This window comes from Saimiri boliviensis, chromosome 8 (assembly GCF_048565385.1).
Source record: "Saimiri boliviensis isolate mSaiBol1 chromosome 8, mSaiBol1.pri, whole genome shotgun sequence".
In the NCBI taxonomy this organism is placed as follows: Eukaryota; Metazoa; Chordata; class Mammalia; order Primates; family Cebidae; genus Saimiri; species Saimiri boliviensis.
This window is the reverse complement of record NC_133456.1, coordinates 17,908,857-17,924,071: the sequence shown is the minus strand read 5'-3', so window position 1 is coordinate 17,924,071 and position 15,215 is coordinate 17,908,857. Positions and strand designations below refer to the sequence as shown.

At 38.1% G+C, this 15,215-nt stretch overlaps 1 protein-coding gene across 10 annotated transcripts in view; it reads right to left on the bottom strand.

The window, feature by feature from the left end:
• Window positions 1-15,215, bottom strand: part of ANO10 (anoctamin 10) — a 286,509-nt gene that overhangs the window by 215,597 nt on the left and 55,697 nt on the right. For 8 of the 10 annotated variants that reach the window (XM_074404029.1, XM_074404024.1, XM_074404026.1 and 5 more), the window contains one exon: window positions 2,753-2,905. In XM_074404029.1, the coding sequence (XP_074260130.1) occupies window positions 2,753-2,891 (139 nt within the window). In that variant the 5' untranslated portion in view covers window positions 2,892-2,905. Of the gene's footprint in view, window positions 1-2,752; window positions 2,906-7,397; window positions 9,344-15,215 lie in introns of those variants that run through there. The other 2 variants (XM_074404030.1, XM_010336976.3) reach the window with 2 other exon arrangements.

Sequence of the window (15,215 nt, the reverse complement as noted above, 5' to 3'; positions counted from 1 at the left end):
CAAATGAGAAGTCGATACAAGAACTCAATATTTATGAGCTATAGGTAAAAAGGTGTACTGAGCAAAAATATAGAACAAAGATTGCAGTTTCTTAATATAAACATAATAGAACAAAATTTAAGGAAATTAATTTGGAACAAAATATTTCAGTTAAAAAATACAATACAATTACATTGGACTATAACACATTTTGTGAATGTTAAGTACTAAATAATAAAAAGCAATATAACTTTTCAATGATTTTTCCCATAAATTTCTATGTTCTATTTGGTTTCATGATATTTATCTGAAATGAGTTCCCAAAGCATGAAAAGATGTCATAATTTGATAATATACATATAATAATTACTTAAAAGATTATTTTAAAAATATTCTTTCAACCTACATCAATTTTTTTTTGAGACAGGGTCTCACTCTATTGCCCAGGTTGGAAAGCAATGGCACAATCCTGGCTCACTGCAACCTCCACCTGCTAGGTTCAGGTGATCCTCCCATCTTTGCCTCTCAAGTAGCTGAAACCACAGGTGCATGCCACCACGCTAAGGTATTTTTTGTATTTTTTTGTAGAGACAGGGTTTTACCATGTTGCCCAGGCTGGTCTTAAACTCCTGAGCTCAAGAGATCCACCCACTTTGGACTCCCAAGTGCTGGGATTACAGGCATGAGCCACAGTGCCTGGCCTCAAACTTTTAAAAGTACATTTATTTATTTACTATTTACCCCCTAGAGATGGTTGACAGGAATTATGAAAATATTAATCAAATGATAATAGGATCATGAGAAGAATTTATACTTCACTTATCAAATAAATTAATATATTAAGATTAATGTATTATGACACTATTATGTAGGTAATTTACAGTAAAGCTATTAAAGACTTTAGTAAAAGGTATAATCAATTTACAGAAAACACAAATGGCTCTTAAATATAATATCTTTAACCTCACTCATATTAAGATAAATATAAAAATTATACCAATATGCTGTTTCTCACTTCTCATACTGCAAAGATAGAAAGTTTGATAATAGGCTGGTGAGTGTGGTAGCCGTGAAATACTCCACTCCACCAGGTCTCTCCTCAAGAAAAGCTGCTTTGAAGAGCAGGGTTGACTGCCAGGCTCCTGTTGCCATACCTTAAGATGCTTCTCCCAGCGGCTTCCAGCCATCAGCCAAGCACAGAAGGGACACTGAAACAAGGCCATTCCTGTGCAATGTAAGTTTCCTTTAAAGGCAACTTTAAGCCTGGCTGTTTCTCAGAACTGGGCTGTGGTCTGAGGCATACAAGCTATTTTTAAAGGAGTAAAAACTGGTACAACCTTTTTTTTTTAAATTAGTTAATTTATTTATTTATGTTGAGACACAGTCCTGCTCTATCACCCAGACTGGAGTGCAATGGCACTATACTGGCTCACTGCAACCTCCGCCTGCCAGGTTCAAGTGATTCTCCTGCTTCAGTCCCCCAAATAACTGAGGTACATGCAGCCACGCCCAGCTAATTTTTATATTTTTAGTAGAGATGGGTTTCACCATGTTGGCCAGGCTGGTCTTGAACTCCTGACCTCAAGTGATCCGCCCACCTCAGCCTCCCAAAGTGCTGGGATTACAGATGTAAGCAACTGTGCCTGGTCTAGTATAACCTTTATGAAGAACCATTTGTCAACACCTTGATTTGAAAAAGAGCATTTTTTTCAGATATTTGGTGATCTTTCATTATATGTTCATATTTAGGAAAGAAGCTCTATGAGGCTAAATGGAAGTTCTGAGGGCTCATATGAAGCTGATCAAGGATGGCCTTTTAATGTAAGGTCTTCCTCCCCTCCATTGACCTTTCCCAGAAGCAATGACTTTCAAATTGTTTAGGTGATTCCTTTGTTATTTGTTTTCATGCCATCAAATAACATGCTTACAGAGCTATTTCTTGATTTTTCAGTTTTAAGCACTTAAGATGAGAATTTAGCTCACTTTCCTTCTTCACCATTTCCATTCACCATTCCCATCACCTATTCTCACATTATGGTTAAATTGTCCTTTGGTTTCATCAAGTCAATGTATGATTATGACTACATGTTATTTAGAGCTGAGACTTACAGTATGCTATGATTTTCTTTTCTCATACTTTCCATTTTCCCAAAAGTTTCTGTCTTGTGTTATCATTTGCTTAGTTTATTATGTACCTATCAATAATCCAATACCCCAAGTTCTCTGACAACTATCTCTCTCCTTGATCCACTGACATGAAAGACAAGGATCATGGAGCTCTTTTACAGTAGGTATACATGATTCATTTGTTCATGCCATGCATTGCTTTGTGGCAGCTCTTCCACGTACTTTTCTTTAATTTGAATTTTTTTCTACCCTGATGATAACATCTTTGCAGGCAGAGACCATATTTCTCTCTCCCATAGCACCATAACTGAAACATAAAAAGCATACAATAGATACTTGTCCGTTCATTCGACAAATATTTCTTAAGCACCTACTATGCACCAAACACGGTGGTAGACATAGTATTTAGAGCTGTGAAGAAAACCACTCATGCTGCTTTCAGTTTAATGGAAACTTAAAGCCTAATGCTGATTTAAGACCTCCTTTCAAGTGCTAGATAGCTAATAAAAGGCAAAAATAAATAAATAAACATTAGTAAATAAATCAATGAAAATTATAAAACACATTTGCAAATACGTTTTTAGTGACTAAGCATACAGTGTGGGAGGCCAGACTAAGTCTACTGAGTAGTGACTATTTTACTCACCTCCATCTTTTTTTGGAGCTATAATTCTGTTTTTCAGCCATTCTTTGGTTTCTTCTTTGACATCCTGAGCAAATTCTATGACCACCAAAGGCATGAAAGAACTCTCAGAAGTATCCAAAGCTGATAAGGTCACTTTCATCTTTGACAAACCTGCTGAAAATTAAAATAAAGAGCAAAAATGGGTTGTTATTATGGCAAAGAGAAATATGCTATAGACTTCATTTTCTCTCACTCATACCTAATTCTGGCTTCCAAGACAAAAGCAAATTTCTGATGATTCAGATGGGCTATGACAGACTCAACCAATGGTTCAAAGTGCACATGTAAGTCAAACTTCAGAAAGAACACCATCCTTTTCTATAAGCAGCTCAGAATACAGCAGAATAGACATTTGTATAAATGAAGAGTACAATGTAAAATGTGCTCTCACACAAGTGGAATAAATTAAGTATTTACAAATAATGTGACATCTGAACAGGATTCAGAGGAATGAGTAGGAGTTTGCCAGATACACAATGAGTGGTATCCTAAGTAGACGAAATTATATTTCCCTAGAAAATAATGATGAAAAAACAGCCAAGAGGCTCAGAGAAATACAAATGTTTAGGTATGGTTGGAACATTAGCTTTGTATGGGGGGAAAGAAAGGTGGGAATGAACTGGTATCCAACTAGGGTCCCAGATTACAAAGGAAATGGGCTTTGTCTAACATACAATGGAAGTCACCAATTCATTATGAGCAGGGAACTGATGTAGTCAGTAGGGAGCTATTACAGATCACAAAGGGTCAGCCTAGAGTGTGGAAGGCCAGTTAGGGGGCCATTAAAGTAGTCTAGAAAAAGCTGATACTGGCCTGAACAATGACAATGAAGAGGAAAGGATAGCTTGGGGGTTAAATCTATAGAAGCAGACAACTGGACTGAATAAAACTACTGAAAAAAAAAAAAAAGAAAAAGGAAAAACTCACAGTGGGTAATGAATAGTCAGGGTGTAATTATATGGAACTCTCTACAGTACCCATCTCAGCTAGGCAGAACCACTACTATACATTTCCCCTAAACTACTTATCCTCAAAGTGACACATTAACTATGAACACAAGCCAAGACTTCTACTTCCAGGATAGCAGATTAAGGGATTCAGACAAACTCTTCTGCTGAAGACAACTAGACAATACACGCCCACACTCACATACTCTCATATATATGTGTGTATATATATGTGACACAAGTGGGAAATTTCACACATAAGTACTTAGCACAAAATTATTTAAAATATTACATAAAATTACTTTTAGCCTATGTGTATAAAGTGCATGTGAAGCATACATTTCATGTTTAGCCTTGAGTCCCACTCCCAAGAGATCTCATTATATAAATGCAAAATTTCCAAAAAAAAAAAAAAAAAAAATCCAAAATCTGAAACACTATTGGTCCCAGCATTTTGGATAAGGAATATGTAATCTGTATTGTTTAAAATGTGTGAATAACAAAAAGCTAACTAAGCTGGGCATGGTGGCTCACACCTATAATCCCAGCTATTTGGGAGGCTGAGACTAGAGGATCACTTGAGCCCAGGAGTTCAAGATAAGCCTGGGCAACACAGCAAGACCCTGTCACCAAGAAAAAAAAAAAACGCAGTAGGAAATAATGGAGTCCACATCCAGAAGAAAGCTAAGCACTTGCAACCAGTTTCTCTGGGGCCTCTGCTGAGAGGGTGAGAAGCTAAGCAGAGCTTCTGTTGGCCATGGGAGGCTAGGAAACAAAACGAGTATGTAATTTGAACTCGGACCTGAAAAGGCTACATCCTAAACATAATTGTGAACGAGAATTACATCACCCTGATAGGAACTAAATTTTAGGTATCATCCCAATTAGGAGAAAAGTTAGTACATATGAAAATGAAAAACAGTAACAAGCAATAGAAACAAACACATAATAGATCCAAATTATTTAAAATAATTATCATAAATTCAAAGAAGTAAAAGACTGATAATTTTGGCAAAGAACTGAAAATGCTTTTTTTTTTTTTTTTTTTTTTTTGAGACGGAGTCTTGCTCTGTCACCAGGCTAAAGTGCAGTGCTTTGATCTTGGCTCACTGCAACCTCCATCTCCTGGGTTCAAGCGATTCTTCCGCTTCAGCCTCCCGAGTAACTGGTATCACAAGCGCATGCCACCACGCCCAGCTAACTTTTGTATTTTTAGTAGAGATGGGGTTTCACCACGTTGGCCAGGATGGTCTCGATCTCTTGACCTCATGATCCGCCCACCTCGGCCTCCCAAAGTGCTGGGATTACAGGCATGAGCCAGCATGCCCAGCCCTGAAAACTCTTTTTAATGGAAATTCTAGAATTTAAAAATATGAGTCAAAATTTAAAACCCAAGGGAGGCTTTACAGAAAATCAGACAAGACTAAAGATAAAAACCAAACAGTAACATAGGCACAAAGAAAATATCTAGAATTAAGCTGTGAGAACAAAAAAGGAAGAACATACAGTAAAAAGAGTACAAGACAAGGAACTAGAAGGAACTAAAAGGAGGAGGTATTAGAGTGAAAACAGTATCTGAAGAGAGACTGACCAAGAATTTCCCAAAGCTGACAAAATATAACAAGGCACAGATTTAAGAATCTCTATATACCCCCATCAGCATAAATAAAAAGGGTAGTAAAAAACAATAATAAAAAAAAAGACAAAAATCTTAAAGCAGAAAAATAAAGACAAATACTTTGAACAGCAATAATTAGACTGAAAGAGTATCTTCAATGTCCCAAGAGAATATTACAGCTAATCTGAAATTATATAATTGGTCAAAATATACCTTAAGAATAAAAGAGAAATAAAGCCCATTTTCTTTTTTTATTTTTTTGAAACGGAGTCTTGCTCCGTTGCCAGGCCAGTGCAGTGGTGCGATCTTGGGTCACTGCAACCTCTGCCTCTGGGGTTCAAGCGATTCCCCTACCTCAGCCTCCCGAGTAGCTGGGACTGCAGGCATGTGCCACCATACCTGGCTAATTTTTTGTATTTTAGTAGAGACAGGGTTTCACCATGTTGGCCAGGATGGTCTTGATTTCCTGACCTCATGATCTGCCCGCCTCGGCCTCCCCAAGTGCTGAGATTATAGGCGTGGGCCACCGTGCCCAGCCTAAGCCATTTTCAAACAGAAAAATTGAGAGGATTCATCAGCATACTTAAACCAGAAAAAAAAAAAGGAAAGAAAGAAACAGTATTTTTTTTTTTGAGACAGGGTCTCACTCTTTTGCCCAGGCATGTGCCACCACACCCAGCTAATTTTTGTATTTTTTGGAGAAACAGGGTTTTGCCACGTTGCCCAAGCTTATCTTGAACTCCTGGGCTAAAGTGATCCTTTCACCTCAGCCTCCCCAAGTGCTAGGACTTCAGTTTCACGTGTGAGCCACTGCACCTGGTCTTTTTTTTTTTTAAAACAGAGTCTTGCTCTCTCACCCAGGTAGCCTGGAGTACAGTGGTATGACTGTGGCTCACTGCAGCCTCAAACTCTGGAGACCAAGCAATCCTCCCACTTCAACCTTCCAAGTAGCTAGAATCACAAACCTGTGCCATGGCACCCAGCACACAACTTATGTTTTGTAGAGACAGGGTCTCCCTATGTTGCCCAGGCTGGTGTCAAACTACTGAGCTCAAGCAATCCTCCCACCTTGGCTTCACAGAGTGCTGGGACTGCAGGTATGAGCCAGCATGCCTGGCCAAGAGTGTTAAGACAGAAGGAAATGATTGCAAATGATTGGACAACTGGAACATAGAAATCTTATATTTAGTGAGCAGACAGCATTCATAATACAGGAACTCCCCTACCGCCTTTTAAATTTAATTTCTTCTTTACTAAATTTCTCTTTTGTTGGATTTCTCACTACACATAACACACTATACTAGGTACCTACATACATGATTCTACATAATCTTCCTAAAACCCTATAATTTATACTTTAAAAAGCAAGAGGAAAATTGAACCAAATCACTTTGTTTAGCTTATATAGAGAAAATAGAGTCATTAGAGATATCCAAATTCTATATGTTGTTTCTTACTGAATGAAACCTTAATTTTGAATTGTCTACCATACAACTCTGTTGAAGATTATCTAAACAGAGTTCAAGACAAAATGACAAAGTGAAACCACACTGCAGAATATTCTGGCCTAAAGCAAAATTAAATGGATCAAAAATAAGTAAAACAGTGCCCAAATATTAATAACAAAAAATAGTCAGCAACCAAAAAGTAAACTTCAAGCCAAAATCATGACCAACTGAAGACAATACCAACAATGAACTGATAACAAAGAATCCTTTTGACAATCTCAAGAATTCCAACCATTTACGGTCATGCATCACTTAATGACAAAGACAGTTCTGAGAAATGGGTTGTTTCACTGTTGTGGAAACATCACAGAGTGTACTTATGCAAACCTAGATGGCATAACCTACTAAATACCTAGAGTATACAGTATAGCTTACTGCTCCAAGGCTACAAACCTATACAGCATGTTACTGCACTGAATCCTGTAGACAACTGTAACACAGCAATAAAATTTGTATAGCTAAATACAGAAAAAGTATAGTGAAAATACAGTATAAAAGATTCAAAAATGAATATACCTGTATAGGTTACTTACCATGAATGGAGCTTGTAGGACTTGAAGTTACTCTGGGTGATTCAGTCGGTGAATGTGAATGCCTAAGATACTACTGTACACTTCTGTAGACTTTATAAACACTGTACATTTAGGCTATACTAAATATATTTAAAAGTTTTATTCAATAAGTTAACCTTAGCTAACTGCAACTTTATAAACTTTTGATTTTTTGACTTTTGTAATAACATAGTGTAAGACACACATTGTAGCGCTGCACAAAAATATTTTATTTATATCTTTATTCTAGAAGCCATTTTCTATTTAATTTTTTTAATTTGTAAATGTTTTTGTTAAAAACTAAGACATTATCACATTAACCTAGGTCTATACAGGGTCAATAACATCAATATTACTGTCTTCCACCTCCACGTCTTGTCTCACTGGAAGGTCTTCAGAGGCACTAACACACATGAAGCTGTCATCTCCTATAACAACTCTTCTCCTGGAATACCTCCTGAAGGAATTGCCTGAGGCTGTTTTACAGTTAACTTTTTTTTTTAATGTAAGGAAGCGTACACTCTAAAATAATGATTAAGAGTATAGTATAGTAAAATATATAAACCAGAAAAAGTGGTTTATTATCATTGTCAGGTATTATGTACTACACATAATTGTATGTACTACTTTTATGCAACTGGCAGCACACAGATCTGATTCAAACTCTCATCACCACAAACACATGAATAATGTATTACACTACAATGTCACCAGGTGACACGAATTTTTCAGCTCTGCTATAATCTTATGGGACCATGATATATGCAATCTGTTGTTGATCGATGTTATTATGCAATACATGACTATACATGCATGTGTCTGCAAATTAATCTTTATAACACTACCAGGCACTGAAAAACAGCTAGACATTTTAGTAAATGGCTGAATTAGAGACTTCAATAAACTCTAGAAGTATACCAAATTTATCTTATGAATATCAAATATCAGTAATCCTTAATAATTCATTTAATGGGTAGTTAATAAGTAGTCCTTACCAATCTATAAAAATGAAAGCCTATGAAATCGTATCCTATTGACTGAAATGAATCCCCAAAGAACCTGGATTTTCAGGATCAGTTCAGGAGAATATCAAGAGAATCTTCAAGATCTTGTCTAGGGTTTCTTAGCTAGTTATCTATCCAATCCTTTTTCCTTGGTTCCTGTGGCAGAGATTTGAGCTGTCCTCTGAAATCTACTCTTTCTTTGTCTAAGCACATGACTAGGCTACATTTTCCATGCAGTTAGAGTTAGGTGAGCATGGGACTAAATTCTAGACAACAGTTTGTGAGCAGAAGTACTCACAACTCCAGGACAAGCCTTTTAAGGGAGTGATTCTATCTCTCCTCATTGTTTTCTTTCCCTTTCCATGGGCCCCTGGGATACTGAGGAGATACAAGACAGGAAAGTATGGCTTCCTACATCAGAAGGGAGTTGAGCTACCCACCAATCCAGAATACCTCCTGCCTTGGACAGTTACATGAGTGAGAAATCTATTATGTTTGAACCTATTACATATGTCAGGATTTAAACAATACAGTAATCTAGCTTACTCGGATTGATAGTATACAATCCCTCTGTCTTGTTTTGTTCTGGTGGTTTGGACTTTGGTTAATTATGTCTTACTATTAGAATTGGTTAAAAAGAACTTGATCTCTGGAGAGAGACAGACATAAATTCAAATTCAATTCTTGACCACTCTCTTAGGCAATTTATTTATCCCCTTCTGTAAAGTGGGATTAATAAAAGTACATGCCACACTGAATGGTGTGAGAGGAAATGAGAAATATACAGTAGTACTTGCCACATAGTAGGCATGCAACAAATGGTAACCTTTTTATAACTGGTTACTAAATAGAATATTAAAATTCTGGAATTAAACTCTCTTCAGAGAAATTCTGGACAACTCTGATCAAGTGTCCAGCTTTAACCAGCAAGAATAAATATGATAAGGCTGAGAGTAAAATAACTAGCCATAGGGTAGAAGTAGTAGTCTATCTAGTGTCAAGGATACTCCTGTGGGAATAGCCCAAACTTGCTGTTAAAAAATATTAATAACACTTTTAGATGCACAAAAAATAAAACACTTAATTTAAATTCAAAGTTATCATAGACTCTTTCCTTGGTCTCCAGAATGCTTTATTATATTGATTCTTTCCCTACCTCTAGAATCTCCTTTTCCTTTTGGCTTATCCCAACACTATTTGCAAAAATATGCCCAAATCATTTCTCCTTTAAGTGTAGTAGAACAAAGAAAATTAAATATAAAATATATATATGGCCACCTAGACTTTTGCCTTCTTTCTATATAATTTCTCCCTCTAAACCCTTTTCTTTCTCTTAAATTCAAACTCTAACCTCTGTGTTGCTGTCTTTGCAATTTGTTTCCAGTTGTGTCTTCTAAGCTGAACTCCATCAGGAGTTTCCAACACTGTTATCTCACTAAAACTTGTCTCAATAGAACCAAAACTAAACATAAACTTCTCCCCAGCCTCAGTGTCCTTCCCCGTTTCCCTACCTTTCTCAGGGATAGCCCCCTTCAGCTCTGTTACCAAGCTTGCAAAATAGTGGAGCCAACCTGGAGATGTACAAATGGAGTCAGTCACGTAAGACTTAGAGGCCTTGCTCTAAAATGTTTTTCATGTGACCCTATCTAACTCAGTGATTCTCAACCAGGGCAATTTTCAGACTTTAGACGTACTTATTCTAACTGTGCACTTCATATAAGCTTTAATGACTCCAAAGTACAAGCGTAAATCAAATTCAAGGGAACAATCACAAAGGAAGTGGCCAACACTGCATAACGTCTTTCCTCTCTTCAGTAGAAATCACAATCTTGTAGCAATCTGATTAAACAGATTCAGGATATCTGGCTTGAACCATTCAACTTTTTCTCCTCTAACAGAGCTTAGGTTTTGTCAGGGGCATAAAAGGTCTTATAAGTGAATGTTGGATTCAAATTATACTCCAGGCTGGGCACGGTGGCTTACGCCTGTAATCCCAGCACTTTGGGAGGCCGAAGTGGGTGGAACACCTGAGGTCAGGAGTTTGAGACCAGCCCGGGCAACATGGTGAAACCCAGTCTCTATTAAAAACACAAAATTTAGCCAGGTGTGGTGGCGCATGCCTGTAATTCCAGCTACTCCGGAGGCTTAGGCAAGAGAACTGCTTGAACCCGGGAGGCAGAGGTTGCGGTGAGCCAAGATCATGCCACTGCACTCCAGCCTGGGTGACAAAGCAAGACGGTGTCTCAAAAATATATATATCAAATTATATTCCAAATGTATACGGAATGTTATTTAAAGATACCAGCCAAATCAATACTCAACATGCAAGATTCAATGAAGGAAATCAGATCAAGACAAAATCTAGTAGTCACCTCCAAATAGCCAATAATGCAGTCAGAACACTTAATCCATAAAAATTTTGGACCAGACAATGGAGAACACATGTTCTATAATAGGAAACAATGTGTAAAATCAATGAAGCGAGAATTAAGACAGCAAGGGAAAAGACCAATAAGAAGACTGACCTGACCAGAGCAGAGGGGCTGTTTTATACCCCTGATATACAAAGAGTTCTTACATATCAACGGTAAAAAATACAAAAACATAAAAATACAACTCATAAAAAAATGCTGAGACACATTTGAAAAGATGTCCAGAGTCACCAATTTAAAAACTGCAAAGTAACAATAAGATATTTTTCCCTTTTCAAATCAGCTGAAGCTAAAAGATGGAAAGAATCCAGTTTGGGGATAGGTGTAGAAAATGTAGCATTTTCATAGATGGCTGACAGATGTCATAATTTGATATCACATTTCTAGAAAGCAGAGAGGCAATAAGACAAATAATATTAAACATTCATACTCTTCAATATAACAATGCTACTTCTGAGAATTTATCCCAAATTCTTAAAAGAAAACTAAACAAAATATGTATATAGTTCATTACAGGTTTTGTGAAATTTATCTAAAAAATGATAAGTAAACCAAATATGCATGTAAAAGTTCATTACAGATTATTTACACATTTATGGCAAAAACAACTTAATACTTCAAGGTCCATCAACAAGAAATTGGCTAAAGTATGGTACAACAGTATGTCACAAAAGTATGGCACAATACAATAGAGCCATTAATATTAAGATACAGACCCAACTATATTTATTAACACAGAGAGATTTCCTAATACATCGTAGGTAAAAAAAAGGTAAAGTATGACCCCATATAATATATATAATAAATAGATAGCAATAGCAAAATAACAGTACCTATCATTTGCTAATGATTTACTACATGCAAGGCAGTGGTAAATCACAGCCCAGTGTACATTTTATGTGAAGAAGAAACTTTAATGCTTCCATTTTACCAATGAGAAAACTTAGGTAAAAGAGGTTAGATTGTCCAACATCTTGCAATAGCAAACAGGGGAGCTGGGATTCACAACCAGACAACCTGACACCAAAGTCCACCTCCTGAAGCATGTGTATATACACATATCAAGCTATTGTGTGTGTGTGTGTGTGTTTATGTGAATAAAAACTGCATCAATGGCTGCTCAGATATATTTTTCCAAATTCTTCTTCCTAAGTAATAGCATTTGGGATGATTTTTATTTTATTACTTTTTTAAATTTGATTTTTAATGAGTGGATTTTTGTTTTTGTTTTTGTTTTTTTGTGATGGAGTTTTGCTTGTGTTGCCCAGGCTGCAGTGCAATGGCACTCTCTCAGCTCACTGCAACCTCTGCCTCCTGGGTTCAAGTGATTCTCATGCCCCAGCCTCCTGAGTAGCTAGGATTACAGGTGCCCACCACCATGTCCAGCTAATTTTTTGTATTTTTAGTTGAGATGGGGTTTTGCTATGTTGGCCAGGCTGGTCTTGAACTCCTGACCTCAGGTTATCCACCCGCCTCAGTCTCCCAAAGTGCTGGGATTATAGGTGTGAGTCACAGCATCCGGCCTATGAGTGGGTATTTTTTATAATCAGAAAAAAAGCGGCTCTGTATTTGGAAAATACTACAGAAGCTTCACATTCTCAACAGCAAATGTAGAATATACACTTTAGTTAAGGCCAAATGATATTTTTAAACTATATAGTACAAGATATTTTGCTTTTCTTCACTAGACTAAAGGCATAGCACCTTGTATAAAAACTACCTAGATTTAAAATTTGATTTGTTCTGAGAAAAGGTTAACAGTGAAATGTTTTCTATTCAACCATATGTGAAATAAAAGGATCCATACATAAAGCACCTCACCTTCTACACAGCTCCTACCCAGGAGACTGCAAAGCTTCAGGAAGCTGAACAATGACAGACTCTTTAAGAGGGGAAGGAGTCTTAGAGATCAGTTAGTCCCTCACTATCATGCTATGCAGACCCAAAGTCACACCACCAGTGTAGCAGAAGCAGAACTGGAATCCAATGCTCTTTGAACACTACCATGCCATCAGAAGACAACCTTTTGTCTTTTCTTTTTGTGAACTTACCAGCCAATAAAGTCCAAGTCTGTATTATGCCCCCATCATAGAAATAACACTAGCCTTGCTACAATCATGCAGCTGCATGCTGCAAATGATAGCTAGTCTCAATAAAAATCTCAGGACTAACACAAGTGCTGGCATTGCTTTGATTCTGCTTTACGCAATGAGAACCATGTGGGTAGGGGAAGATGGGCTGCTGGGCTTTTTTAGTGGAAGTTGGTAAGCCTGGCCCTTTTAAGGCTCCAGGACATAAGATGCTCTTGGAGCTTTGAATACTGCAGTGACAGTAAGAACCAGCTCTGTTCCTCTTGTGCCCACCTTCAGCCACTCTACACTTGTGCCGGCCGTTACACCACAGTGTATGTACAGGCCAGCTTACTTGAGTCATCTCTCCTTTCTGTCCCTGCAATTCCATTCAGGGGTGCCCTCTACTCAGGAAATGTCTGTCCCCATATGGTAATCCCACCTGGGTATGTCCACTACTCAGGGAACTTCTGTATAGTAAACCTCTGGGGATGATCTCTCTTTGGGCTACTGCTGCCCCCTCTGTGTTTTTACATGCAGTAGAATTATGGGTATGACTTTGATCTTGCAGTTCACTGGCCAGTGGAATCCAGGCTTGCTCCAGTCTCTCCTCCCATTAACTGGCTCAATGACATACATATCAAATGTAAAGTAGTGGAAACAAGAAGCCTCATGGAAGCCTTGGCCTAAACTGAGTTTTGGAATCTGCTTTTACCAGAGGGTCTTAATGGGAACTTCCCCTACTGTTACCAAGCACACAAGATGAAAAAAATGGAACCAAAATACCAGATGGGGACATGAAGGCTTTAAGTGTTCCTGAAGTTGTAGCCGGAACCTTATGGTTCCAGTTGGGGCCAATCTAAAAACAAACAATGATTTAACATACAGAGCTCCTGGGCACCAAAGAGTAGAACAATTTCTGCTATTGCAGCCAATAGCCTCCTTTGATCAGGACTCTCAGCCAGGACAGTAGTCAGGGTGACTATAAGGCACAGAGCAGCCAGGTTCCACACAGGCCTTGGGGCACAGGATCAAGAGACAGCAAATCCAAATTGTGTTATCAGGTGTTGAATTGTGTACAGGGCCAAGGAGAGACCTACAAATAAGTTAGATTCATGTGGCTTTTACATTAATAACTGGATCACTGGCCCACAAGAGGTAAATCCTGACCGTGGTGGTCAAGATGTAGAGAAACACACAGTGAGTTCACCATGGAGAGGTTGGGAGTGGGGAGGCGAGAGGGGAGTTATTTTAACAAGGATCAGGAAAAAAATCATGAATTCTTTATTCTGCGTATTATTCTCTTCCTGAGTGTGAGAAAAGAAAAAAAAAAAAAAAAGTCAGTGGAATTATCCCAAATTCAAAGGTTAAGAAGGAAATATATAACCTTATTCCAGATTCAAGGAGAAACAGGAACCAAAAGTATTCTCAGTCATGAAGCAGAATAGAAAACACTTCACTTCAGTAAGTGAAAAATGAAGGGCCACACTGCCCAAGCTGGAAGATGAGAGGAATTTCCATAGGACAAAAGTTGCAATTTTAATGGCCAGGCTAAAATAGGGCCAGGCCATCTCCAGAGGACCTAAGATGCGGAGACACTACTTAGCTACAGGCAGGCAGTTAATTGTGAGAGCAACTGTGGGAGCCTCCCTCCTTGATACCTAGGTCAGCTGCCTTGGGGAGTCACACATGTAGACAGACACGAGTAGAAAATCAGCCCAGCATACAACCATCCTTACTATAATAGTTTCTTGGTAACACAGATAATTTAGGGAAGCTAGTGAGGGCCACTCCCTGAGGGAACTCTGTGCCCTCAGGATTCCACAAGAAGGTACAGGAGAGGTGAGACACAGGATACTGAAGACAGTCCTGCCACAACAGTCCAGGCCCAGGCCTGATTAGATGCTGCACTGACCTCTGCACATAATCACCCAGCTGAGTCTAGCCATGGAAGCACCAGTGAGGAAAACAAGAATATTTCCTCCTCTCACTCATGCCTCCATCTACTCTCATTACCCCAGATACTGTCAAGAGTTTGCTTGTTTTGGCTAGAATAATATTGGAAATATACTGTGGCTTCTTAGTAGAAATGCTCTAGAGGCTATGAGGTTGCCCTGAGCTGAAGAAGTTCCCAAGACACACAGATCTTTAAACCTGGGACAAGTTGGTCACACTTGGTAAAGAGTAAAGGTTATTACTCTTTCCTCCAAAATACCCAGGGACTGGAGTCAGCATCTGGCACTCTACTTCTGAAAGATTCCCACTGCCAATTTATAGATTAATAAAAGCGATAAT